This window comes from Odontesthes bonariensis, chromosome 2 (genome assembly GCF_027942865.1).
Source record: "Odontesthes bonariensis isolate fOdoBon6 chromosome 2, fOdoBon6.hap1, whole genome shotgun sequence".
Taxonomy (NCBI): domain Eukaryota; kingdom Metazoa; phylum Chordata; class Actinopteri; order Atheriniformes; family Atherinopsidae; genus Odontesthes; species Odontesthes bonariensis.
In genome coordinates, this window is record NC_134507.1 from 13,904,285 (window position 1) to 13,929,636 (window position 25,352).

Here is a 25,352-nt window from a genome sequence, read left to right on the forward strand (position 1 = left end):
AAAGATTAAAATAAACATTTATTAAAATGACATTACAAAACATTTCTATCAGGACACAGTGCTTACTGACCATTAGGATGTTCAGCTGGCTCAGCAAGAATGTCTAAATTCACATTGGTACAGGTCAAAAACAGTCACAGTAGTGGTTGATACTTTCTGTAAAAACATGTAAATAGCATAAAACCAACATGTAAAAGCCATTTGTGTTTCACAGTAACGCAGACCATTGTTGAATAAATGACAGTTCTGACAATAGCAGGTTTACATGGTAACCATAAGTCTTTGGAAACAGAATATTATTTATTATATGATTTGTGTAAAGCCACTTCTGAGAAAGAGGACAATAAACATGCAAAGAGGAACACTGTATGGTAGCACTAAAAGCATTTTTCAGGACAAAATTAATAAAACCCAACATCCCGGACGATGAAAGAAATTTGACCAGCCGTTACTCCAAGTTGTAGTTCTCATATGATATTATCTTCAGATTAGAAATACTATCTGAAATGAAACCACACAAGATAAGAGAAACAGTTATGAGTGAGACGGTAATGGAATTTGGCTTTTATCACAGCTGGTTCAATCTTACCAAGAATCCACTGCTCAGACAGGATCCTGCTTCCCTCAGGCCTCCTGCCGCTGTACTTTCCGATGCAGATACCTGCCTGCCGCACAGTTTTGCAGACAGTTCCTCCACACAGCTCAATCAGCTCCACCAGACTCTGAGTGGGCGGCTGGGAATGCTGCGATACAAACATGGCTGGTTGACATTGGAACAGGTCCTGCTGGTGCTCCCCAGCAGAAAGGTGCCTCTGGAGACGACAGATCTGGAGTAGAAACTGATAGTTAACCATTGTACTGACAAAAACATTGTACTAAACCAATGACAATCAATTGACAGCTCAGTTTGAATAATTATTGTGCTCGGGTGTGAATATCCAGCTTCTGTAGATGTCTTCTGACTGTTTGAAAGTAACATGTTTTAGTGGTGATGCATAAGATTGTATAATTCCGCTTATTTCACAGCAAACAAACCAGGTTGGTTTAGATTCACTGAAGGCTGAAACGCTGAATGCAAACTTATCAGTGAGACATTCGTTAGAGCTCTAGAGCTAAAGCTTTCAACTTTTTGCAAAAGAGTAGATCATTTTTTTTCAAATATGGTTTTCTTTTGTTCTCTTATTATGAACAAAGTGAGAGGATCAATATCACCAAACAACTGTACACTAAATAAGAAGCTATTCGCAGCAGTCATCTCATTTAGCATCAAGAACAGAAGCAAGGGGACGCACTTCAACCGTCTCTCTCTGAACAAAACCAACCTACCAGATATTCTGTAGCTTACTTATTCACTCATTTGTTACACGTGTGTATTAAAGGCTACATTCGGGATTTTGTGGCAGGACCAGAGAGGACTCCATGAAACTACACTGAACAGGAGATAACACATGCAGTGTATAGATGACTCCATACATGCCTGTGATTTATCAAGTGTGGCATAAAATTTTCTTCAGTAAAACCCCCACAACAAAACATTCACCAAAGTGAGGGAGCTACCCGTCTATCACAGTCCAGATACACATACAAAGTCCTCACAGGATCCTTATGATAGCTCCTGAGCAGGTGAATTATTAATTTAATTAAGACACTGCTGATTACACACTTAAAGCTGAAGTCTGCAACTCTTTTTCAAGCATAATGCCTGGAACTGTCCGGGGATTCTGAAAGTAGTACATTAAATACCCCAATACAAAAAAAATGAGTTCTCTAGGTCCCCTATATGTCCCGCTAGGTCCCTCCAAAGCCAGCAGGTTTGTTTACAAAATTGCAGACCGGACCGGTAAAAGGTAACCAATCAGGTTTACGAGCTGGGCTCTGCTGCCTGTCAATCACCGATTGTGTCCAAAGATTAGGACTTTACGTATGACAACAACAAATCCTGCAGACTGCAGCTTTAACTATCAAATTAGATTAGTTAGATCCACCCATGTAGCTGTACTGAGCGAAGATTCACCATGGAGACTTTCTCCCGATAAACATAAAGAACATATTTACCATATTTAAGGATTAGCATCATCAACTTGTGCATCACTAACAGGAACAGGGATGGCACATTAACACTCACTTACTGTATCAAATAGTTCAAAGAACGGTCTCCATCTCCCGTGGGGCAAAATTTAAATGAAATAAATCCCACTTTAACACTGAAGAACCTCAATTGTAATTCACCACAGCCACAAATTTGACCCCTTCTAGCCAGTTCCAGCACTGCACTACTGCCACTGGCCTGAAGGTGGCTGCAGGAGCTGCAGCAGAAGTTCAACGTCATGACTTTGAAACCCTCTCAGCCGGAACAAAAATGTCTCACCAACGCCTTGACTGTTAAAGCCAAACTGACAACGTTACAGGTGTTGCTGATGAGTAAGCCTTCATCAGTCACTGCTGAACTTAAATCTAAATTTAATAAAAATTCATTAAAGTAAAATGACATTCAGGTGAAGTGTAATTCTATTATTAGATTAATCTCATATTTATCAGTTGAAACAACAATAAATTTGACCAGAGAATAACCCCTGAATCTCTCAGAGGAGAAGTACAAGACAATCTTACGTCTCTATTTTTTTTTTTTTTTTTTAAAACAACCCTCATTGTTCTCAGAATATAGTACTATCAGCTCTGCCTGACTGAATGAGAGCATGTGGGTCTCTTTGAAGCTCTTATTCTTTTTTGGGTTTTGGTGAATGATGATATAATCTCAGACTATAGATCTACTTAGTCTGAGATTGGTACTTTGGTATCCAGCAACAAGGATTAGTTTGTAAACAGTTCTCAGTCAAATAAATGGATACAAGATTAAAGAATGTTGGTCTTTTCTAAGTGTTCAAGAAATCAGGGAGGGGTCAGAAGTTTCAGTTGAATCAAATAATACTTTATCTGTCCCAAAGAAAAGTTATATTGTTGCATAATTCATTGCTGCTAATAAATTACTATTAACTACTATTGCTGTATTTAAAAATATTCATCATAACCCACATTTTGGGTTGGACTGAACTTGTCTAATATAAAAATGTTGTCATAAGAACTGTAACATACACCTGTCAGCCTCAACATTAAACTAGTGCCAGATAAAGTTAATAGCATGGATCAAGCTACAACTCAGTTATCCACTGGGAAATCTTGGGCCTTGGCATTCATGTGGGTCTTACTTTGACCTGTACCACCCACCCCCTTAGCAACGACACTCCCTGACAAAGGTGCCCCCCCCAGCAGGTCAATGTGCCCCATCACGCCACAAAACTGCTGAAGAACGTCTCAGCGAATGTGACAAAGAGCGCAAGGCTTTAATCAGCCAAAAGACTCCCAAGATCAGGTCTGATAACTGTGGAACTGTGGAACTGTGGAATGTGCCAAAGCACCCCAGATCGACAGAGGCCCCATGCCTGATCCAAAAGATCCGTTGCCAACATCCTTAGTTTCTGCGACTGTGTTTCATTACGGCCGCAGTGGCTGATTAGATTAATTAAAATTACTTTTATGGTGCTTTGGTAGTAGGACTTAATTGCAAATGTAAGAGGCAGGAGCCACAGTGTGATTATGCTTTCTAAGTGTAACCTTTTCCTTTCAACATCAAAAGTAAACATTTCTGGGTTTCACACAATAAAATAATCCTATCTGTGTGCAAGCAACAAAAACAAGCTGTGAACTCAATATGAGCCAGCTTTACAACTTAATATGACAGCAATGTTGGCAAACAGCTGCTCAAATAAATGTCGAGCAGTTACAGAGCAAAATTGTTGGGCAATATATTCATTAGACATTCCTTTAAAGGCGGAGTTATACTTCTTTTAACTGCCCTTGCGCTTGCGTCTTGCGCTTGTGTTAATGGCTCGAGACGTTTATGCTTCATTTAGCTTTGCTGGCGCTTGCGTGTGCTGCGTAGCGATTCACCGCCAGGACAGTAGGTGGAGTAGCGGGTTTTTTCAATGACAAGCCTACTATGATGAAAGGAAATTCACCGCCAGGACCTCTTCAGCAAGTCTCTCTTCGAGTGGATTCATCATAGACATAATATATTATGTCTATGGGATTCATGCTTCTTCTTCTTCTTCGCTTTCTACCTTGGCGTTTGAAAACTGCGGTCTTTTATTAGGGGATGAAACCGGAAGATGAACACGCCGCCGGATGTGATGTAGATAGTGGCTTGTGCTCGCGTCCAGAGTGGCTACTCTATAGCTCTGCTCGCGTCTTGCGTGAAGTTTAGAAAATTGAGGTGACACACGCAAGCACGCAAGGGGGGGCTTGCAAACCGCGCAAGGGCTTGCGTTGCGTCTTGCGTTACCGACTATAAACCAGGCTTAACTGTCCGACAAACCAAACCTAATTCAATCTTCTTTGACTCTGCCTTTGGTATCCACTCTGGTCTCCACCAGTGCCTAACCCCACATAGCTCATCATCTGCTAAAAGATCTATTATGTTCACCAGGTAGTTGAAACCTGTGCCAGTCTCCTGTTTGCTGCTGAGCAGGCAGACTACAGTGGATCTTTAGAGTGTGAGTGTAGAGTGTCTTTGCAGAAAATAGCCAAAAGCCCCATTATAACAGCAGCGGTAGTGGCTCAACCCAGTACCTTTACTGTGCTGATGTTAAAAAGTGAGCTGAAACATAACATGAAGCTCTGCAAAACTGGACAGGACAGCAGATTCACAGCATAACTAGTTACATGTTCGTAATGAGACACCAGTGTCACCACCGTCTATACATTCTCACTTGATAGAAGTTGTTTAATCTCTGCAAAACAGCTCACACAGAGATAACAGTGTGAACAAGCTTCCCTGACACACATTCCTAAACATTTTACGGCTATGAAGACCTGCATTTTATCATGCCAGCATGAACGGATTCATTTTTCATATGATTTATTGCTCCAACTGACCAATCAATATCACTGCTGCCATACCGTACAGTTACATTATTCTTGCTATGAGCAGCGATTCAGCCCGCAGGCAGAGAGAACAGGCAGGCAGCTTGTTCAGCGCTGTAACCACACAACAATAAATTAAATGTGACTTTCCTTTATAGCGAAACGCAGTGTGTGCTTGACAGGTCAGCAGGCGTTACACATGCTCGCAGCGTGAGGGGACTGTCTGGTGTGTGGTATGCATAGGATGTGGCTCAGTGATAAATTAAATGAATGAACGGCCCCTGGAAGTGATGTCTGTTTGAATGAATCAAGGGTTCCTGTTATTTGCCTTCCCTGTGCTTTCGATAATAATACAACAAACCGATAATACGTGCAGATGAATCTACTGTGTGATTGACTCAGTCTGAACACCTGAAAAAAAAATCATGTTTTTGAAATGACGACAAGTTCCTCCTCTTTGGTAATGCGCCATAAATATGCTGCATTTCCCTGATACAGTACGCATTACATCAGTCTACTTCCTACAATTCTGTACAGAGCAAGTCTTAACCTTTGCTATAAAAGACTGATACATGCTGCAGTTGACACTAAAGGTGGTTAAATTGAGTTTAAATGACTGTTGAACACACACACAACAGAAAGCTTTATGCGTAATGTTTACTGCTGATAGTTCTCCGATGGAACAGAGCTGTGAAATAAACTTGACTAACAGCCAAAAACGTTATTACAGCCACGATCAATCCAAAAAAAAAAAACAAAAAAAAAAACAGTTTTGTGGTAAGTGTTGTACAAAATAGCTTTGAGGTGTGTAAAAAAAAAAAAAAAAAAAAAACCTGCATCATTACACAATGGTGGCAGCCAGCCTCCAAAAATGATCTTTTTTACACGACAAAAAAAGAATAATTTACTAACAAAGGCACTTCAGTCACATTATGATCCAACTAGAATCTGGAAACACTCAACATCAGAGCATGCCTGAAAAAGGCTGTGCCGCCTTAAACAAGTCCAGGTCTTTTATACAAATATTTAGCAATATCAAGTTTGTTGCACTTGCCTTAAATCACATAAAATTAGACATGGCACAGTACGTGTGTGTGGGATCTCTGTTTGTTGTGCTATTTTAGGTTTGTGTCGACTTGTATGAGCCAGGATACAGGAAACACCCACAACTTAAAAACATTCAAACTTTGACAGAATGACGAACCTGACGGTTGTAACGTGCATTTTACAGCAAACAATATTCTCACAAGTTCTTCTGAGGTGATCTAAACTTCGTGGCAGAAATCTACAAATATAAAAAAAACTATTTTGTGGTCCCCAGATGGACACTTTCATTTAAGACCAGTAGCAGATAACGGAGACTTTATGGACCAGGAGGCCCACAGGAAGCTCGACAATCTTTAATTGTTCTGTACTTGTAATAAAAGCTTCATTCACGTGTGTGTGTGTGTGTGTGTTTGTGAGTGTGTGGGGGGGTAACAATAGCAAAAAAATAAAAATAAAAAGTCTAATAAAAAGGGTCAATCGATAGATTTTGAAGATTCATATAAGTACAAAGCAGGAAATATGAGGTAATAGATGCTTTTCCTTTGAATCTCCCATTCAAGGCTCCTGTGTGTTGCAGGGAAACATTTCTCAATGAATGGGATGGATGCAGTTACTATCAAAGAGTGTGCTGAACGTGGACAGCGGCATCCTGAGTGGCTGTTCACTTGGCGCAGAAAACAACATGTGGGTGTTGTAGAGGATGTAGTGGAGGATGTGTGGTTTGTGCATCTGCTCCTGTGTGTTGTTATGCGTGTACTGAAAGGAATCTCCACTTCACTGCTCCTCGCAGTGACTGGCCTCAGTGAAGGGGGGGGGGGGGGGGGGGTGTGGTTTAAAAATCACTGCTAGCGAGTTTAAACCACTTTAGCAAGTGGTTGGGGGCTTGATGAGAGGCCAGCACATGCGGTTTGGCACCAATAATCTAAGGACACACTACCTCAAATTCCAGATGGCTTTCTCTCCTCCTACCACTAAGAGGTAATAAAAGGAATCTCCACAACCTCAAGAGAGCTGTTTACACTTGGATGCTGTTCGGGAAAGACATCCAATCATTTCAAGATTCAAAAAAGAAAAACTGACAATCCAAGGGACTGTAGCTGTGCTTATTAACTTTTTGTAAAAAGCTCTGTCATGAAGATGATGAATGTGGACTTGCTAGTTTTAAGCTTCTGCCTTGGTCTGGGAATAAGATACGGTGCTGCTGCTAAGAGGCAATATCAGATCCAAAACGGACCATGCAGCTACACATTCCTACTGCCTGAGCAGGAAAACTGCCAAAGTCAGGACACCTACAACTATCCAGTTCAAGAGGATGGGCCCACAGACAACGAGTCCACTCTGAGGTTGGAACAACTGGAAGTCAGCCTAAAGAACAACACGGAGTGGCTGCTTAAGGTAAAGCTTTGTCTCATCTCACGATATCCCTGTGATAACAATAGCTGTTTTTATCACAGGGATTTGAGAGTATCTGAAAAAAAGAACAAAGTATATGTAGGTGTCAGAGAAGCACAGCAATGATGTGTAAAAAGAAAGTGTTCTGATGAGAAAGAGTCTTGACAAAGGTATCAGAGGAAAGATGTTCACACTTTCTGTCCTCTTTGAACATTTTAAGGAAAGCTCTACATCTAGTACACAGAGTACATGTAACTTTAATAAATTGTGAATACATTTCCCCTTTGATGTTCTGAATATATCGTCAAGTGAAGTTGGCAGTCATTATGTGAACTGTGCCCATTTCATGCAACAGGCAGACTCAGGCTCAAATTGAGTCACTAGCTGCTTGACAAACTGAAAAACAGTAATAAATCTGTTCCACTAAATAACAAACACAGAATGAGATTAAATGAGCAAAGGTATCATTTTGCCGAAGTACAGTTTGGAAAAAAAGGAGGCATAGTATCACCAGCCCTACTGTGTCGTTTGTCAGCTTTTAAATGAATCTAAAAGCTTTCAAATATAGCTTTTACTTTCACTTAGAAGCTGACAAACTTTGAATTCACTGATGGAGGATGACTGTTGACAAAAACTAAAAAAATGTGCTGGGAGTCTGTGTAACACTTTTAGTTGGCGCGTAACGTGCTTAATGACAGACAAAAACTGAACACGTGCAGGATGCATTCTTATCCCAGTTTGCCGGACCCTTGCTTGTCCAAAGGAAAGAAGCGAGGCACTACTTTTCTTGCTTCCCTCTTTTCACCCTTCTCAGAGTGATAATCCAACAGAACGGAACAAGACAAGTGGGACGAGGCAAAACCGCATCACTGATGGATCGAAACGTGAGGCAGAATCTCAAGTGCTGCTCTCAAATATCAAAGCCTGCTCTCAGTGCAAATGAACAAAGTGCAACAGCACATGTCATAAAACTGACAGGATGCACATTTCTTACAAAGAAGGCTGCTGCTGACCGCTGATAATGTGTCAATAAAGTTCAGCTTTGTGTGTATCTGTACGTGAGTGTAAGTGAAGGACCACGGGTATCCGCCCAAGCTGCACAACTTTCTCACGTTAAAAAAAGATCGGCGAGAAAATCGCAGCAAAGGTGTAAAGACTAAAAAAGACAACGCACAAAAACCTGTTCACACACATTCTGCTGGTGCTACATGAAAAATAAAACCTGCTTGGCGAACAGAGGCAACGTTTGCATGCAGCTATGCTTCATCGATGCATCAATAATTTCCATGTTACATATTTCTGTTTCTTACGTTACTGTTTTAGCAAGATTTTCCCAATTAAATTCACTTCGTTCTATGTCATAACGGACAGTCATGGACCCTTAGAAGCTCAGTGCAATGCAGATTCTCACTGTTCAGAGTCATGATTGACAAATGAGAGGCATTAGCCTGTATGAGGGTTTAATCGTTGGACAACAAATATCTTTGCGATCCAAAATGTATTCGACTTGATTATTTAATCATTTCAATGGGCCAGCTGCTGAGCAGAAGTGAGGCATTACATTATCAAAGATGGAATATGAAAGTCATGATTCTCAAACAGTTGATGGATTTAAAAAAAAATGTTTAAAAATTATTAAAAAAAAAGCTGCAGGCGCTGTACGGATGCAAGTTTGGCCTGGCTTTAACCCTCGAGTGGAAATTTAAGATTCAATTTTCTTGTTGTTCGCACTTGTTGTTGTCGGCTGATTGCGATCCGTGTAAAGAGCACATACTGATATATGGATGGATGGTATATATGATTTAATAAAAGACTTAACCTCTTTTGCAGGAGTGGGCTGATGGATGAGAGATCGGTGAGAAAAAAATATCTAAGAATAAAGAGAAAATAAGCATAAATAGGTTCACAGTAAAGGCTAAAAATACAGTTTTTGTTCAATGAAAAAAAACACATCACATTTTGATCTCTATAGTGATTTTATCTCTAAAAATGACTGGTCGGCACCAGCTGATGACAGCCTAAAAAAACAAAAAAGCCACGCTCTTATATGAATGAGGAACTCCGTCACTCTTTACCGACTCTTTTGAGGCACAGGGAGTAAACAACTGATTAGATCGCAAACTGTCAATGGAACATCCTGCCGACAATTCAAATGACAACGCTCCACACATCTGTGTGTGTCCAAGAACATAAACAAAGCAGACACGAAGAAAGGAAGACAAACAAAATCACTAATTGCATCTCTTATTTGCACTGGTCAAAAATAGTAACAACAACAAAGTTTGGGGTTGTGTTACCAACTGATGGGTAAACAACAACAACAACAACAACAAAAAGATTGTGCAAACTTAGAGTAGATGACAAAGGTATTCAAACTGATGGTAGTTTCCAGATGCAAACAAGTCAGACTGTCATGAAGGATGTAACTCCTCACTCAACACTTCCATCCTGTTTACGAGTCGTGTGACCTGATTGCCACTCAGGAACACCATGCAGGAAATAACTTAATGATTAGTCTGGGTCTAAATCTGGCCATTCAGTAAGGTAGATAAGACACTGTGACATCACAACTCTAAACACTTTACATTATCTTCATATAGCTTATTGGCGTGTTACGTCACAACCGTGGCAGGGAAACATTTGCATTTACAGTATGTGCCTCAAAGACAAAAAAATTCACATTTCACATTATCATTTAATTTCACAAAAGTCAAATTTTTTCAATATTCAGCTTCTACATTTAGCACAAACTAAACAGTCATGGTTCTTATAGATGTCTTAAAACTGATAACACAACCATTGCATGAGGGCCTGTGTAGTCGTAATGTGGTGATTTACTGCTACAACGTCACGCCGTTTAAGATCGTTTCCTCAAGTTTTTTTTCCTCCCCTTTCTCTTTATTTTTTTGCTTTGCAGTTAGAGAGCTATGTTCAAGACAGCATGAAGCAGGACATCGTCCAGTTCCAGCAGAATGCCGTACACAACCACACAGCTACGATGATTGAAATTGGGGCAAACCTGCTGAGTCAAACTGCTGAGCAAACAAGGAAACTCACCAATGTGGAGGCACAGGTGAGGCTGCACATTCTGTTTTTTCCTAACATGTGGAAATAACATGCTAGAAGGCACAGCACATGCGATTGTTAAGCCTTCCTGCTCCGCACATCCAAAAAAAAAAAAAAAAAAAAAAAAAAGGCGTCTTGCTTAAGTGCGCTCGGGAATAAACTCGGATAAATAATGTAGCTTCAGAGTGTTAAAAAAATAAGCAGTGGGAAAAACAGGCATGATGGCGTCAGTTTATTATTGTGGCTACACGTCAATGACCTTATGTGAGCCAACTGTACAGCATTTCCTGTTATTAGCACACTCGTATTCCCAGAGAAAGGGTCTATCAGTTTGTCACAATCACACATCCGTCTGTTCAAAGACATCAACAGCTCCATTGGAGACACACAGCTAGGATCCATGTAAACAATCTGCTTTTTTGCTGAGTTCAGTTCCTCTAAACTGGGAAATTAGTGGCAAGGTCCCCAACCCCAGAGTTCAGTTCAATACATCGGTCTGTGAAAATACAATTCAACTGTTTCCCCTCGCTCAGGTACGTCTGCTGTATTAGAATATGGCTGCTCTTTCCTGTGCGGTTTTATTCCCGTTTGTGTAGGTGGATGTTCCCTCAGTCTAGATATGCGAACCTCCTGGGATAAAGAGTTAAATGTGCAAGGTGACCTGGCACATATTTAGGATTTTTTTCAAAATAATTATTTCTGAATCTAAATAGTATTAGCTCATTTTTCACATCCACTCATTTCTTATATAGTGCCTCTTAGGACCCTGTAATATGGTCACTGTTTTAAACAGAAACATGCAGATAATGAATCATTTCAGTGTACAAATAAATATAAATCCTCTATTTGGTTAAGAATGAAAATTGTGGTGAGTTGGGAAGCAAAGTTTTTTTTTGGGGGGGGGGGGGGCTCTTTCATGCCCTCATGAACTAATTCACATGAAAAGATCCTGAGCCATTCACATCTCCCTTAGAAGAGTTTAAAAGTCTGTTTTATGTCTGAATGATGGACGAATGAGCCATCGCAAGATGCAACCGGGAGACACGCAATTAACCGCTTTACCTTGTTCTTCTGGTTTTAGGTCATTCAGCATACAACACGACTTGAGCGTCAACTTCTTGAAAACTCGCTGTCAACCAACAAACTGGAAAAACAACTCATCGTCCAAACGAATGAAATCGACAAACTGACCGGCAAAAACAGGTGAGGAGGACATTACATCAGATATTTCCATGATTACTACAGCTACAGCGATGAGTTAAAAGACAAAGCTCACTCCTGGCCTTTCCTGCTTCTCGCCGCCAGCATTCTGGAGAAGAAAGTGCAAGAGATGGAGGATCAGAGGCAAATGGAGCTGAAGACACTCCGAGAAGAAAAGGAGCAGCTTAACACTCTAATACTGAGGCAAACAGCAATCATAGGTCAGCTGGAGCAGCAGCTGCTGAAGGTCTCCTCCAACAACTCCGTCTTACATCATCAGCAGCAGGAGCTGCTCGGCAGAGTGAACAGCCTCATATACACCCTGTCTGCTGGCTCTCCTCAAGGTGAGTCATCACTTCGGGTAAACAATAAAGGTATCGATAAAAACGAGAACAGGCGTCATGTACCATATTCACACACATTCACATATGACAACCGAGTATAAAAACAGACCTGACCAGTAGACTTAGAGGAGCTGTAACTGCTAGATATCATCTAGGGTGGACACGAACTCAGTCATATGAGTCATATGATTAAAGTGTCAAAGTAAAAAAAAAACTTCTATCTGCAGAGCCCAAAACTGTCATGATGCAGGACACTCCTTCCACGTACATGGACTGCGCTGCAGTCTACAAGTCAGGGAACACCCACAGCGGCGTCTACACTCTCACAATACCAAATACCACCGTGGAGGTAAAGGTAAGTCAGTTTGATTGTTTCACATTTTATGTGCGGGGCACTCAGCCGCCAAATCTCTGAGCAATAAGGAAACAATAAGGAAGAGGGCCTCGCCCCATCATTCAGATTTAGTCTGAAAGTACAGACCTACAGACCTTGTATTAATGACCTGTTAATGACCAACCCTCATTAACACAACTCTGTAACTCAAAACACGGCGTGCTACTGGGTGAGGAGTTCTTGAAAAAAATACTATGCTTGAGAGTGAAGTAGGTTCATTAAAATCTTCTCAGACTTTATTAATGATGCGCATGCTTCAGCTGAAACTGTGATCGCCATAGAAACTTTTCAGCAGCTTGGACTTCATTTCTGAATCCTTTCCCTGAAACATAACGCTTGTTTGATTAAACACAAAAAGGGACGCCAGTGTCACAATATAAATGAGCATTACGCTTCATTAGAACCTCATTTAAAAAAAAAAAAATAAAAAAAAAAAGATTGATCCCATTGGACCTTTTCCCTGCGTTTGAAGGCTTTTTGTGACATGGAGACAGAAGGAGGTGGCTGGACAGTTCTACAAAAACGCTTTGACGGCCGTGTTGACTTTCACCGTACGTGGCAGGAGTACAAAAAGGTAAGTGCAATCAAGAAGAAAATTCTGCCCTTCGAAAAACGCAGCCTGGGATACGGGTTTCTCATTCCAAATATACCAAACAGTGGGAAGGTTTTTTTTCTCTCCTTGTTGAGAGAGTGGATTGTGATTTCAGGATCTGATGATTTTTCACTGTCACTCCGAGTTTATTGCTGAACACAATCCAAGAAAGAAGAACTATTTATTAGACTACTGCAGCGGGCTCCCCGCATTTCAAAACCACAATCATTTCAACTATTTGCAATCTTTCAAGTCAGAGAGTCAGTCGCTGCGTACTGTTTTTATTATTTCTGTGAGCACGTGAAACTGTGCTCATAATATGCCATCATTCAAGGACCTGGAAGGTCCCCAAAAACATTGATCGGCACTGCTGATGCCATGTAAGACATAAACAGACTAACACCAGGGTGGCAAGACAATTACGAGAAATTATTAGAAAACAAAGCTATTATGTCATTTTCTAATACAGTGACAGCCTAGATATATCGATCTATAGCATCAGCGATGATGTCCATGCTTGTTTCATTATGCTTGCTTCTTGACAGAAAAGCTGTGTGTTTTAAAGAAAAATCACAGTTACTTTCAGTTCATTTCAGGCTCAGACATGACAGCTACGGCTGTTTTCTGGGCTACCCTTTTGCTAAGAGGAAGAAAGCAATCGCAGCGGCCCTTTGGGAATTCCACTGGGTTTGATTACATTTCTTTTTCGTCTTTTCAGGGATTTGGAGAACCTTCAGGTGAATTCTGGCTGGGAAATGAATTCGTCTCCAGACTGACAAATCAGCAGACCTACAAACTACGGGTGCAGCTGAGTGACTGGGAGGGAAACTCTGCGTTCTCACAATACGATCAGTTTTCTCTTGATAACGAAGCACAAAATTACAGGTACGCTGCATGGGCAGTTTCAAAGACAATTCCCTTCAGGAAGTTCAATTATGCGCCATGAATACTATTTGGCAGGTACCAAACATTTTCTCTGATTTTAGCCTCAAGCGCGGAAAAATCGACAAACGTATGAAGCTTTAATTAATAGAACCAAGATGCCTGTTGGTATATATTACACTTCTCTAACGACGCTGCTTTTGAAGTGTGCTTTCTGAACATGTGCAAAAAAAGACTATTTCTGCTAAGCAACATGATCAAAGGACATTTTGAAGAAAGTAGAGTTTACTGCCATGCCAATCTTTTCCATTTACCATCTTTCTAAAGCTAGGAGCATAGAAGCTGTATTAATATAAAATTTAATTCAACTATTACAAGAACTCCTCATGATTACTGATGCAGACCAGCCACTACTATTCAAAAAGCCAAACACATAACAGAAATTCCTCTGGATGGTGGTTCTTGACATCAATGGCTACACACGCTGACACTGATGCACTGGCATTAGCCCAAAGAAAATCTAATAAAACTAGTCAGTATTTGAAAAATAGGAAAGACAGAAAATTCCATGGGTTTGCGGAGGCTCGGTCTGAGTTTCTTGGCCACAACACAACCTTCAAATCATAATGTGGGCTGACAGTAGAACAGATTCTCCCTTAGAATTGGGCAGAGACCTTGAAGGATCTTAAAGCCGGATTCAATAGCATTATTTTGGAAGCCTTCCACTCATATGTATCTGGGTTGTTCTTAAGCATGCTGGTTTAGTTAAGTAATGAAATTCATATAAATAAATCCTTTATCATAAAAGAGAAATATCAAAAGGATCAAATATGAAACCAAGGTGCTTGTTAAATTATCAAGAATCATCAGAAATAAACAGAAAAATGTGAAGTAAATAAGGGCCTGAAAGTAAAATAAATAGTTCATCCTCGTGACAAAATCCATTTTAGATGCAGTGCTGGTAAAAGCTTTTACCCAAAGAACTGTACAAGTAAGTCTAGTCTTGCCTTTTGAGGAACGGCAATCACAGACTTCCTCCTCCTCTTCCTTCATTTTTCCTTTTCCATTCTACAGGATACACCTTAAAGGCTACGGTGGAACGGCAGGCAAAGTAAGCAGCATTGGGCAGCCAGGAAGTGATTTCAGTACAAAGGATGCAGACAATGACAAATGTGTTTGCAAATGTTCACAACTGACAACAGGGGGTAAGAAACACATCACTCCACATGATCTATTCTCCAAAATATTCTCCTTGTCGAAAACAAATACGATCATTTTTGATCAATTACTGGTAAGCACTTGTTTCCCACTAACGCAAATCTTGGCACTCGGCCCAAAAATCTTCAAGGGCATTTTAAGAGCTGCTGTACTTTTGTGGCCGTGTCAAAGAGCACAATTAGCTCAGACTTAATCACTGACCAGCTCATTGGGGAATTCAGCCTCGACAATAGCTGACATTAATAGCCTGGGAACTGAGCTTTTCCCTCTCTCCTCTTGTAGCCTAAAAGTCCTCCTCTGTTCCCTTGAAAGTGACTCTCCTGCCAGACATTTGTCTCTCTCTCTGCAGCAGGGTCTGCCAAGTCAGTTTGAAAGGATAAAAACTGTAACCCCATTCTTTTTCCCATGAGGGGTCTCTCATGGGCACATTAAACATGAACGTGACCAAATGGCACTGGGCCAGTAAAATAGAAAAAAACAAACTGTTACTACGGGTGTGAATTTGGACCTTTTGATCAAATTGAGTCTGTGAAATAAATCTGTGTATGAATGTATACAAAATGAATACACCTCTCAATAGATAGCACCTTAACAGGTGTTAGGGAGAACTGGTACATATTTGCATTACCTGTCCCACAAGGAGGCCTACAAAGTCCAACAAGCTGCATCAAGCAATGTCAATACACATACAATTAACTGTAGTTAAAAGAAATGAAAAGGAGGCACAGGAATGAATTTTGAAAGAGCAAAGTTGTGCAGTATACTCAAGGCTACTGCCCACATAACACCGATAGTATAACACCCCCAAAAATCTGGCTGAATTGTAACTGATCGAGCTGCATTATGGGTCTTGACAAGGGGGCAAATATATGAAACAAAAAGATCTTATCCTCGTTTCTATTGAATCATTTAGATCTTATATCTTTTTAATTTGTCAAACAAGAGTATAATAGGAAGTCAATATGTGAGGCTTCTATATATATAAATATGACAGGGAATTTAAGTTGTATTAAAATTGATTTTAATACAGAGCTTCCCTTTCAGGTCAACTAAAACTCACAGAAGTAGCCACAACAGAGAGAAAAGGCTCTACTGTTAAAAAGACAGCAATAACTAGGCCTGTTTTACAAATAGCTCTATGGATTAGCTCTTTGTCAATATATCGAAACTAATTATGTTTTGATGTTCCAGGCTGGTGGTTCGATGCCTGCGGTCCATCCAATTTGAATGGGATGTATTACCAACAAGGCCAAAACGCCAACCGCTTCAATGGAATCAAATGGTACTACTGGAAAGGCTCGGGCTACTCTCTGAAGTCGACTACAATGATGATCAGACCAGCGGACTTTTCAGGTTCACTCTGAAATAATGCTCGGATGAAACAAAGTGGGAAGGATACTTCTGCCTGACAAAAGACACCACACACCAAAAACAAAAACTGCCTGAGGGGATCCAAAGCACTTCATTAAAGCTGCAGTCTGCAACTCTTTTTCAAGCATAATGCCTGGAACTGTCCGGGGATTCTGAAAGTAGTACATTAAATACCCCAATACAAAAAAAATGAGTTCTCTAGGTCCCCTATATGTCCCGCTAGGTCCCTCCAAAGCCAGCAGGTTTGTTTACAAAATTGCAGACCGGACCGGTAAAAGGTAACCAATCAGGTTTACGAGCTGGGCTCTGCTGCCTGTCAATCACCGATTGTGCACGCGCGATACAAGGTAGGCTCGTCCCCACGCTTATTTATACAGACTATTGAACTTCATTACGGGCTAGTCTACTTACTGTGTCTTCCATGATCGCAAATGACAGGTGAGTTGATGAATGAGGAGTCGTGTAGGCGCATCTGGCGTGCACGTCTACGTGCACGAGTTCTCATGTGTTTTGAAGGGGCGGGACAGGAAGTTGAATAACTTTTTATTTTTCGGTTAAAAAATAAGCATTTCTTGCATTTTGCGACTACGGAGGTCACCGTTTTCAACTTCAAGCGTTCTGATAGATCATGTAAACTCTTAAAATGCCAAAAATTAGAACTTTACGTATGACAACAACAAATCCTGCAGACTGCAGCTTTAATATATTTTCATACCTACTTGTCATTATTTATGAATTTGAGAACACAAATAAAGATACAGTCCCACTATAGGCTTAGAATTTTAATTAGGTTATAACGATTAGCTAACGGGATAGGAGACGCTAGAGTAGAATGTAACAATATCTAAATATTATTTCTTGAATATTTCATTACAGTTTAAGCACCCATTTAACTATGATTTGAATGACAGCTGATGATGTTTTTGTTAGATCAGACTATGGTACAACATGCAGATAAAGAACCGGCTCAAAAAGATTGTTAAATGTAGGTGAAAAGTTTTACGGAGTGCTTAAAATGTAAGTGCCATAAAATAGCGTTTCTCCTCGGATACATTATTTTTTATCCTAGAATGTATGTACATTTGTTGTTTAATTTATATGTAGATTTTAAATCCGGTATTTAACTTTATTATATATGAAGGAGAACTGCTACAGATGTCGAGTGAGGGTCCGAGCAACTAAATAACTTTATTGCACATAAACTAAGAAGAATTACTGTAATATATTCTACTGAACCTTCCCAAACAGATTAAACTGTGAGGAAAATCAATTACTATGGATGAAATGACTAAATGTACATTTTGGGGTAACCCTGTGGATCAAACAAATGAAAATTAAAGTATTTGTAAATCTAAAGTTTGGTTTATGGTTCTTTATAACACTAATGTATAACTGTATGCTGGTGGATGCTGACTGTAGTTCAGCTAATTCTGAACTGAACTCCTAAAGACTTCAGGGGGTACGTGAGGCCTTCACTCCACAGACGTTGAGAAAATTAGCTTTGCACCACGTGTACAAAATTCTATTATAGTTGCTGGATAACCGGTAGGTCTGTGCGAGGATGGAGCACGTCAAACGCTGAGGTACGCTGGTTGTGTGATTTATGGAATTGCATGAAATCGAAATGCCGAAAGAGCGCATTTGCAACTCCACAAATGGTTCTCTGGTGCCTTTCAATTAAAAATCTTGCAGAGACATTCAGCCTCTACAATGAGACCAAAACGTTACTGATTCAATGAAGCAACCATTTCTGAAGTAATACAGAACCATTAACTAAAGTTGAACTAAAGTGAAAAATAATGTATAATATTTGCACAGTGCACATGCATTAGTTCTTTAAACCTTTTTGAAAACTAGGAACAGATTCTTTCACACTGCTCACAGCTGAAGGTAACAACACAGTCCACACTCAACAGGAACTGAATAAAACAGGAAAGAAGGAGGTTTGCCAAATGCTAGATGCGTCCGTAAGAGTGGGAGAATGATAAAAAGCCTTGGGGACATAAAAATATTTTGTGTCACAACAAAAGCCTTCATGCAATTTCAACAGGAAACATGTTGACATTTGTCTACATCAGGACCGTATGTCTTCTCTCACAATGATATTACAGGACAGTGACTCATGAATGACTGGCTCAGGAAGAGGCAACATCCACATTTCACACAGGATGCTTCAGGAAAAACAAGCAGGCTGTTAGTGGACAACTAGTCATAAAATTGCGCAGGTTTCCACCGCACTTTCTTGGCTCTGGTTTAAAAAGATGTTGCCAGTAAAAAAAACATAAGTGTACATCCGTAAACTAATATTGGCACTGGTCAAGCTCTGAAAAGGGAGCCACTGTATATATTCAGTGCACAGAAATCTACATTTTGTCAAATTCAGCTCTTGATATTTGGGAAAAGGCATGAGCAAAGTTTTAATGCTGCAGAGTGGGTCAGTTGGAACAGACTTTAACTGGGTTAAAATTACTCATCATGTCAGTTGTCTGCACTATTTGAAAACGTACTAAGGTTTAAAGAAACTACAACAATGAGTACAGTGACGTTTAATCTGGGTAGTGTTGGTGTCATGGACTGTTACTAATACTACCCGAACGCCCACTTGATCAGTACTCACCTGTGCTGCAGGGAACTGGTCTGAAAGTTCATATGGCTCTTCTGGAATCCACTGCCTTTGCTCCAAACACCAGAGAATCTATTCAAGGCAAACGTATAGAAGAAAAAAAGCAGTTTAACACAACCTCCTCTGTTTTATATAAAGTCATGTAATGTCATGGCCTGTCCAGCCTCCATACCCATTCAAAAGAGAGGATCCAGCAGCCACGCGCTATGCCCAGCAGGATGTTGAGAGTCCGCTTGTGTCCCCCAGACACCACATGAGTTGTGCTCTCACACACTCGGTCAACAATTGAAAAACCACCCAGTGCTTTCACCACCTGAACCACAGTGTGCTGCTTCCTACAAGAAGCAAACAGGTTAGAAAGCATCCTACATAGACATTTACGCAGGTCATCTTTTTTTTTTGCCCATTTGCTTGCCTATTATTCAGAGTGATGGTGCATGACACTAACAAGATTTATTTAGAAACAAACAGTTGAACAAGCAGAACTTACTCAGAGGGCATACTTGTCATGACCAGCGTTCTCATGGCCTGAAACAAAGATCAACATGCAAAATTTGTCAGGCATAATGTACATATGTATTAAAAAATGCATTTAATTCTTTAAAGTTTAATCAATATGTTGTTCAGACGCGTTAAAATTAGTATCTGTGTTCAGTGTATTATTTTTCTTGGGTACTTCTCAGCCTCACAGCCCAACGTAAGAAAAACAAACCATACTTTGTCACATCCTCCACATATTTGGCAGTGAAATATAAATAGAGCAAGCTTGACAGTGTTGATAAAAACAGAGTCGCGTCTTGGCTCGCGTTTTTAATCGGAGCAGAAATCACAGGGTGCAATCTGCCAGTTTCTCCAAAACTACACTTGTACGGGGCAAAGCAAACGCTTCATCTACTAGAATAGAAAAGTGTAAAAAAATAAAAATAAAAATTTAACCTACAATCAAACATAAAAGGCAACACTGTGTATTTGTTACCCTTATAACTGCAGCCCATCCAGCCGCATACTGCAGCTCAAATGCAGACAGCTATCATCGACACAAACACCTCAGCGACAGTCACAAACAGGACCACCAAGCCCTTTTCCTGCCACACTCTGATATCTGGTCTCACAGCTGAAAGTCAGGGGTTAAGGCCTGCTGAGCACAAAGGTGTCAAAACAGTCCACGAGCCACACCCAGGCATGTCAAATATCACACCACCCCTGACATGACAGGGTGAGAAGTCACTCAGTTAATAACATTCCCAGATTATTACTTCCTCTCGGTTGTTCGGCCGCTTTTCTCTTCAAAGCAAAATGATTTTTTATTTTTTATTTGTCCAATTCCAACTTTATTGAGCCACAGAGGGGTTACGTGTTGTCGATACTGCCAAAATAAAAAGGGTGAGCTGAGACGCCGCTCATTTTGATGTTCTTCAAAAATTAAAATGTGGGCCGCCGTTACGACAGTTCCTCTGAAGGGCTTTTGCCGTATCTTACGTAGATTCTGGCAACTGCACAGGAATAAGGCACAGGAGAGAATGAGCCGCACATAATGAGCCTCTGACAAGGAGCTGGTGTGAACGGCAGCACGGCTCTGAGCACAAATGAAGGAAATTCTTCACTGTATGACTGGGTCTCCTTGATGGCTACTGTTTGGTGCGCACTGAAACTAACCCTGTTCCACTGCTCGGACAATCAAAGAGAAGAAAGAAAAAAGAAAAAAAAGGCCTTAATCTCTGCTAAGCTTGAGATCTAATGGACGATGATAGCCAATTACAAAAATCAGTTAAGAGAGCAGAAATGACAAATTAGAACTTCTTGCCGCAAAGGGCAATTTAATGTGAGGCAGAGAGAAGAGAGTGACCATCAAAATGTATTTTAGAGGATCTAAAGACAGACGAGTTTAGAGCTTTATCCACTATAACTGATAATACCTCAACAGGCTAATCGTTATCTTTCAAAGGAACTGCATCCTTACAAGATACCACGTGGAAAAGGAAAGGTAGAAAACTTTTTATTCCACATATATGAGACAAAAAAAGTCTAACTTGGTTATTCGTTTGCAGAGAGAAATATTCAACTTTACATATCTAAGAACCACATAAGCAGAAGAACCTCCAGGGTCAGGTGGTTTCTATCAATGGGATGACAATCAGACGTGATTCTGCCTTTTTCTTTATTTTTTTTATTTTTCTTTAAAAGAACTGGGATCCATCGAAGTCTGATTTTAACGACACAGGCTTTTGGAGATGCAAAGCGGCAAGAAAGGACCTCAGAAAAATGTCCTTGGACAAAAAAAGAAAAGAAAAGAAAGGCAAAACCATCTCTAAAGAAGCTGTGGTCAGAATAACGTGCTGAAATGCATTTCAAAAGTCTAACATTTAGACTAGATTTTGTCTCATAATATATACTGTATACACACTTTTTGTCTTCCCTTTTCCAGCCCCTAATGATCATATAAACCTACTCAGTGTTTGAAACCTGAGAATCTTGATGCTCTGTAATTCTGTTTGGTTTAGCCTAACAGTTAGACAAACTCTTCAAATATCATCAGGTGATTACATTTGCGGGGTTTTCTTTCCCCTTTTTCTTCTAACTGCTCACCAAGAACATCACAAATCTTCACCAGCAGTTTCAACTGACAAAGCTCTAAAATGGTTACTGAGACGAGTATTTCTTATTCCTGGCCACGTTCACCAAATGTTGGCCGGATCACATCCAACATGTGGATCCAATCATGATTTTACAGAATCAGCAGACCAACTGCCACATCTCTGATCAGGTTATAAAATAACACTAACTGATAAAAAGGTCCCCAAGGCCACGGCGTAATGTGTGCCTTTTTTCAGCGACAGCTTGTTGAGGTTACCGGCGTAACGAAAACAGAGCCACAGGTGCATTTCACAAGCAAGGAAGTGACATTGCCATCACACAGTCAAAACAAAGGAAACCCTCAGGACCAGACGCAGAAACTCTTATCTGGATGCATCAAACGCCTACAGTTATGGGAGCGTATGATCTTAAGGAGGAAATTCCTGAATGGGACTTGCACAAACACAGCTGATGTTTAGCTTACGTCCTAAACTTCCTAGATCACAGAAATGTACATTTTCTTTAGACTGTGTTCCCTCTCATGTATGCCTGTGATGAGGGAAGACAAACAATGTAATGCACAAAGCTCAGACTGAGACAGCCGTGACTCAGGGGGTAGAACGGTCCATCTGTCAGTTGGAAGGTGGTGGTTTGAACCCAGACTTCCTAACCAACATGTTGAAATGTCTTTGGACAAGATGCAGCATCCCACACTTCCTCTGAAGGATTCATCGACATGCAAGTGAGTGAAAGAAACACAATATAGAGAACAGAGTGCTGTCGAAATTTGCATGTAATGTGTGTGAATGTGGCTTTCTACTGTAAAAGTGCTTTGTGTGGTCAACAAGTCTGGATAAACACTGTAAAAATGCAGTATATTTAGCATTCAACCGGCTTGTCCAAATAAATACTGCATGTTGAATCAATGCATGTCTGTCAGACAACAATTTAAGACAATAAATCAGTAATCTTCACACCGACGACTTAGCGTGTGCAACATCCCATTTTTACAACCTCTTCTCGATCTTTACTTACCGCATCGTACAAATGGACATAATTTAGTACAAAATGGGTGCGCTTACCTTTGTTTTGTTGACCATTCTCTGAAGACCTAAGCTGACGGGCTTATTGTAATTTTCTTCAGTTTCAGAGGGGATCTCTGTGAAACCAGCTGCAACCGTGCATTCATTTCCTCCGCCTACATTTGAAAACAAGACAAACAATTTAAAACGGAGTGGAGTGTGTGTGTGTGTGTGTGGGGGGGGGGGGGGGGGGGGAACGCCACTCAAGCGATCATACAGCTGATGCTATCTGGTGTGTGCGTGTTCATTTCTGTTCACCTAGCAGTAAACTATATCTTTCAACTCAAAACTGCAAGAATTCATCTCAGTTCCTAGCAATAAGATGAGTAAGAGGTTATTCAGTTCAACAAAATAACATAAAATAAACTTAAATCATTATATTTGAAAGAATAAAACTCAATTCTTTAACAATGTTAAAAACATTGTTAAAGAAACCTTAGACCTTGATAGACATACTGTGCTCACCGATGAGGTTGCAACTAGAACGTCTTACAGTCAAAAAAAGACTACTTATCCTTTTCCGGGTCTGGGGGTTAGACCCAAGCGCGCCTTTGGGAAGCGTCAAATAACCAGTGTACCACATGACATGTTCGATAACGACTTTATCCTTTTTCAGGGTCGCAGGGCGCTGGAAAATACACCATTTGCAATGGGATGAGGGGGGTGGGGATCACCCGAGAGGATGCGCATTTACTCCCTGTCCATCTGTCAATTTAGAATAACCGATAAACTCAACATACATTTTTCTGAATTGTAGGATATCTGAGAAAATAGCAGAATCTCCCCAGAAAGGCCTCAGTTGAGATCTGAGCGAGAACCCTTCCAAAAAGACCAGAACAGACAACTTACATTTGTGAACCCTTGAGCAAGAGGACCTTCTCGCTTTTTAACGCTGTGCAGGACACTTCGCTTGTAAGGTTAATTACAAGAAAACTATAAACTACTAACCTTGCAAGTGAAGTGTCCTGTACAGCGCTAAAGAGCGAGAAGGTCCTCTCGCCATATTGCTCATATACAGAGGATATAGTTCTTCGAAGCAGCCAGCCAGGCTTCGAGTCCTGACTTTGGGGCCCTTTGCTGCATGTCTTTTCCCAATTTCTCTGCACCTTTTCCTTTCGAGCTTCTTTCAAGGCCACAAGCGACTTTAAACAAAGCAGTGACCCGTAGATACCTTTTCCTGTAATTTGTCACCTATACGTGGGTTTGTAAGCCTTTCTAAAGTTCATATCAAAAGGCCTCGTTTATTCGGGGAACTTCTTTATTCGTCTCTTTCATGCAACATTCAGAAATAAAAGGTCTGCTTTATGTTGGCAGCAGTGAATCATTTACTAATGCCAGATGAGACTAACTAGGTTCAACCTCCAGAAACCAACTATCACTCAAGGATAACATACATATAAACACATTTCCACCATTGTTAAAGTTCTAACATTATTACTATTTTCAAACCAGATTGAAATGACTGGAAATCAAGTGCTGTGTTCGTAGTTAGACATCCTTATTACTCACTTTCCAAGGTGTGAGAAAGGACAGTGAAATCAGAGTTTTTCTGAATCTCGGACACTGTGAGATCATCTGTTTGCAAAACGGGCAGTCCTGATGTAGATGCTGTGCTCCGTCTTCCTGCATCATTTGTGGTTTTAGTGGAGCTTGTAAATGCCACGGTGCTTTGTCTTCGCCTTTTAGCCGTCAGTGTTAGATTGTCTGTGGGACTATCCAGTGCTGAGAGAGTTTTTACATCCTGTTGTTGAACACTTTGAGGTTCACTGGTTGCGTTAGGTTGCTGATGGACATTTTCGCCACTCTGACTTTCCTCCAGTTTCTGGGTTTTTTTGCCCTTAGTTTCAGATCCAAAGCTTTTACTTCTTCTATGTTTTCTCTTCTTTGGGACAGAGTCCAACTCAAAGGGGATCTGAATGTTGCCCTTCATGGGCAGATTAGGCAAAATGGGCCTTTTGTGGTTCGCTGGAGAGAAATAGTCCTCAAACACATCATTGTCTCCTTCAGCAGAGCCAGAGGCTAAACTTTTACATTCACTGGATAGAGTGGCAGATCGTACCAGCGCAGAAAGTGACGATCTGGTTCGTTTGGGTGTTTTCCGTTCCATTTTCGCTGACAGGGCAGAAGTTTCCCTTGACCTTGCAGTTGCGGCATCAACTGACATGGCTAATGATGAAAGGCAACTTAAAGAATTCACAGTGTCAGGATAAAGATGGGATTTAGTGTCTGTCACTCTTTGTTTTCCCTTTTCAGATTTATTAGGCAACGGGCTCGATGATTCTATCTGCGACTGGCTTTGTTCTTTGTGAACATTCTTGCTCTTGTCAGGTCTGTCCTTGAAAGGACTCTCTAAAAAGTCTGCAGATTGGAATTTTTCTGCTGCCTTCTTCCTGGATGAACTTATTCTGGACTTTGTTTGTTTATTCCCGTCTTCATCCTCTTTGCCCTTAAAGTTGGGACAATCCGGCACACTTGAAATCCGTTTTGGCGCATTACGGCAAGGTGAGAGCCAGGGCGTCGCAGAGTCAACACACCCAAGGTCTTTAACGTCAAAATACGATCTCCCCTCTTCCTTATCAGGTGAGCAACCAAGTTCGGCAACAGAAGCGCTGGAATCGTCATCTGACTGGTCATCTACTGCATGTTG

At 40.6% G+C, this 25,352-nt stretch overlaps 2 protein-coding genes across 3 annotated transcripts in view; one reads left to right on the top strand and one right to left on the bottom strand.

Annotated features, from left to right (window-relative positions):
* The window catches only part of mcph1 (microcephalin 1), a 31,518-nt gene continuing 6,166 nt past the window's right edge, over nt 1-25,352 (bottom strand). Inside the window, exons 9-15 of the mRNA XM_075478166.1 lie at nt 24,215-25,342; nt 22,706-22,821; nt 19,540-19,577; nt 19,222-19,384; nt 19,044-19,121; nt 590-827; nt 1-501 (exon numbers count right to left, since the gene is read on the bottom strand). Of these exons, the coding sequence (XP_075334281.1) occupies nt 449-501; nt 590-827; nt 19,044-19,121; nt 19,222-19,384; nt 19,540-19,577; nt 22,706-22,821; nt 24,215-25,342 (1,814 nt within the window). The 3' untranslated portion in view covers nt 1-448. The remainder of the gene's footprint in view (nt 502-589; nt 828-19,043; nt 19,122-19,221; nt 19,385-19,539; nt 19,578-22,705; nt 22,822-24,214; nt 25,343-25,352) is intronic.
* Nucleotides 6,860-17,746, top strand: angpt2a (angiopoietin 2a). 2 transcript variants are annotated; one of them, XM_075478167.1, is made up of 9 exons: nt 6,860-7,362; nt 10,277-10,432; nt 11,507-11,628; nt 11,731-11,969; nt 12,197-12,324; nt 12,836-12,937; nt 13,674-13,840; nt 14,912-15,042; nt 16,247-17,746. In XM_075478167.1, exons 1-9 carry the CDS (start codon nt 7,099-7,101, stop codon nt 16,417-16,419), a joined length of 1,482 nt encoding a protein of 493 aa, XP_075334282.1. In that variant the 5' UTR covers nt 6,860-7,098; the 3' UTR covers nt 16,420-17,746. The 2 variants fall into 2 exon arrangements, with proteins under 2 accessions (XP_075334282.1, XP_075334283.1); XM_075478168.1 differs by having other exon boundaries at nt 12,197-12,318.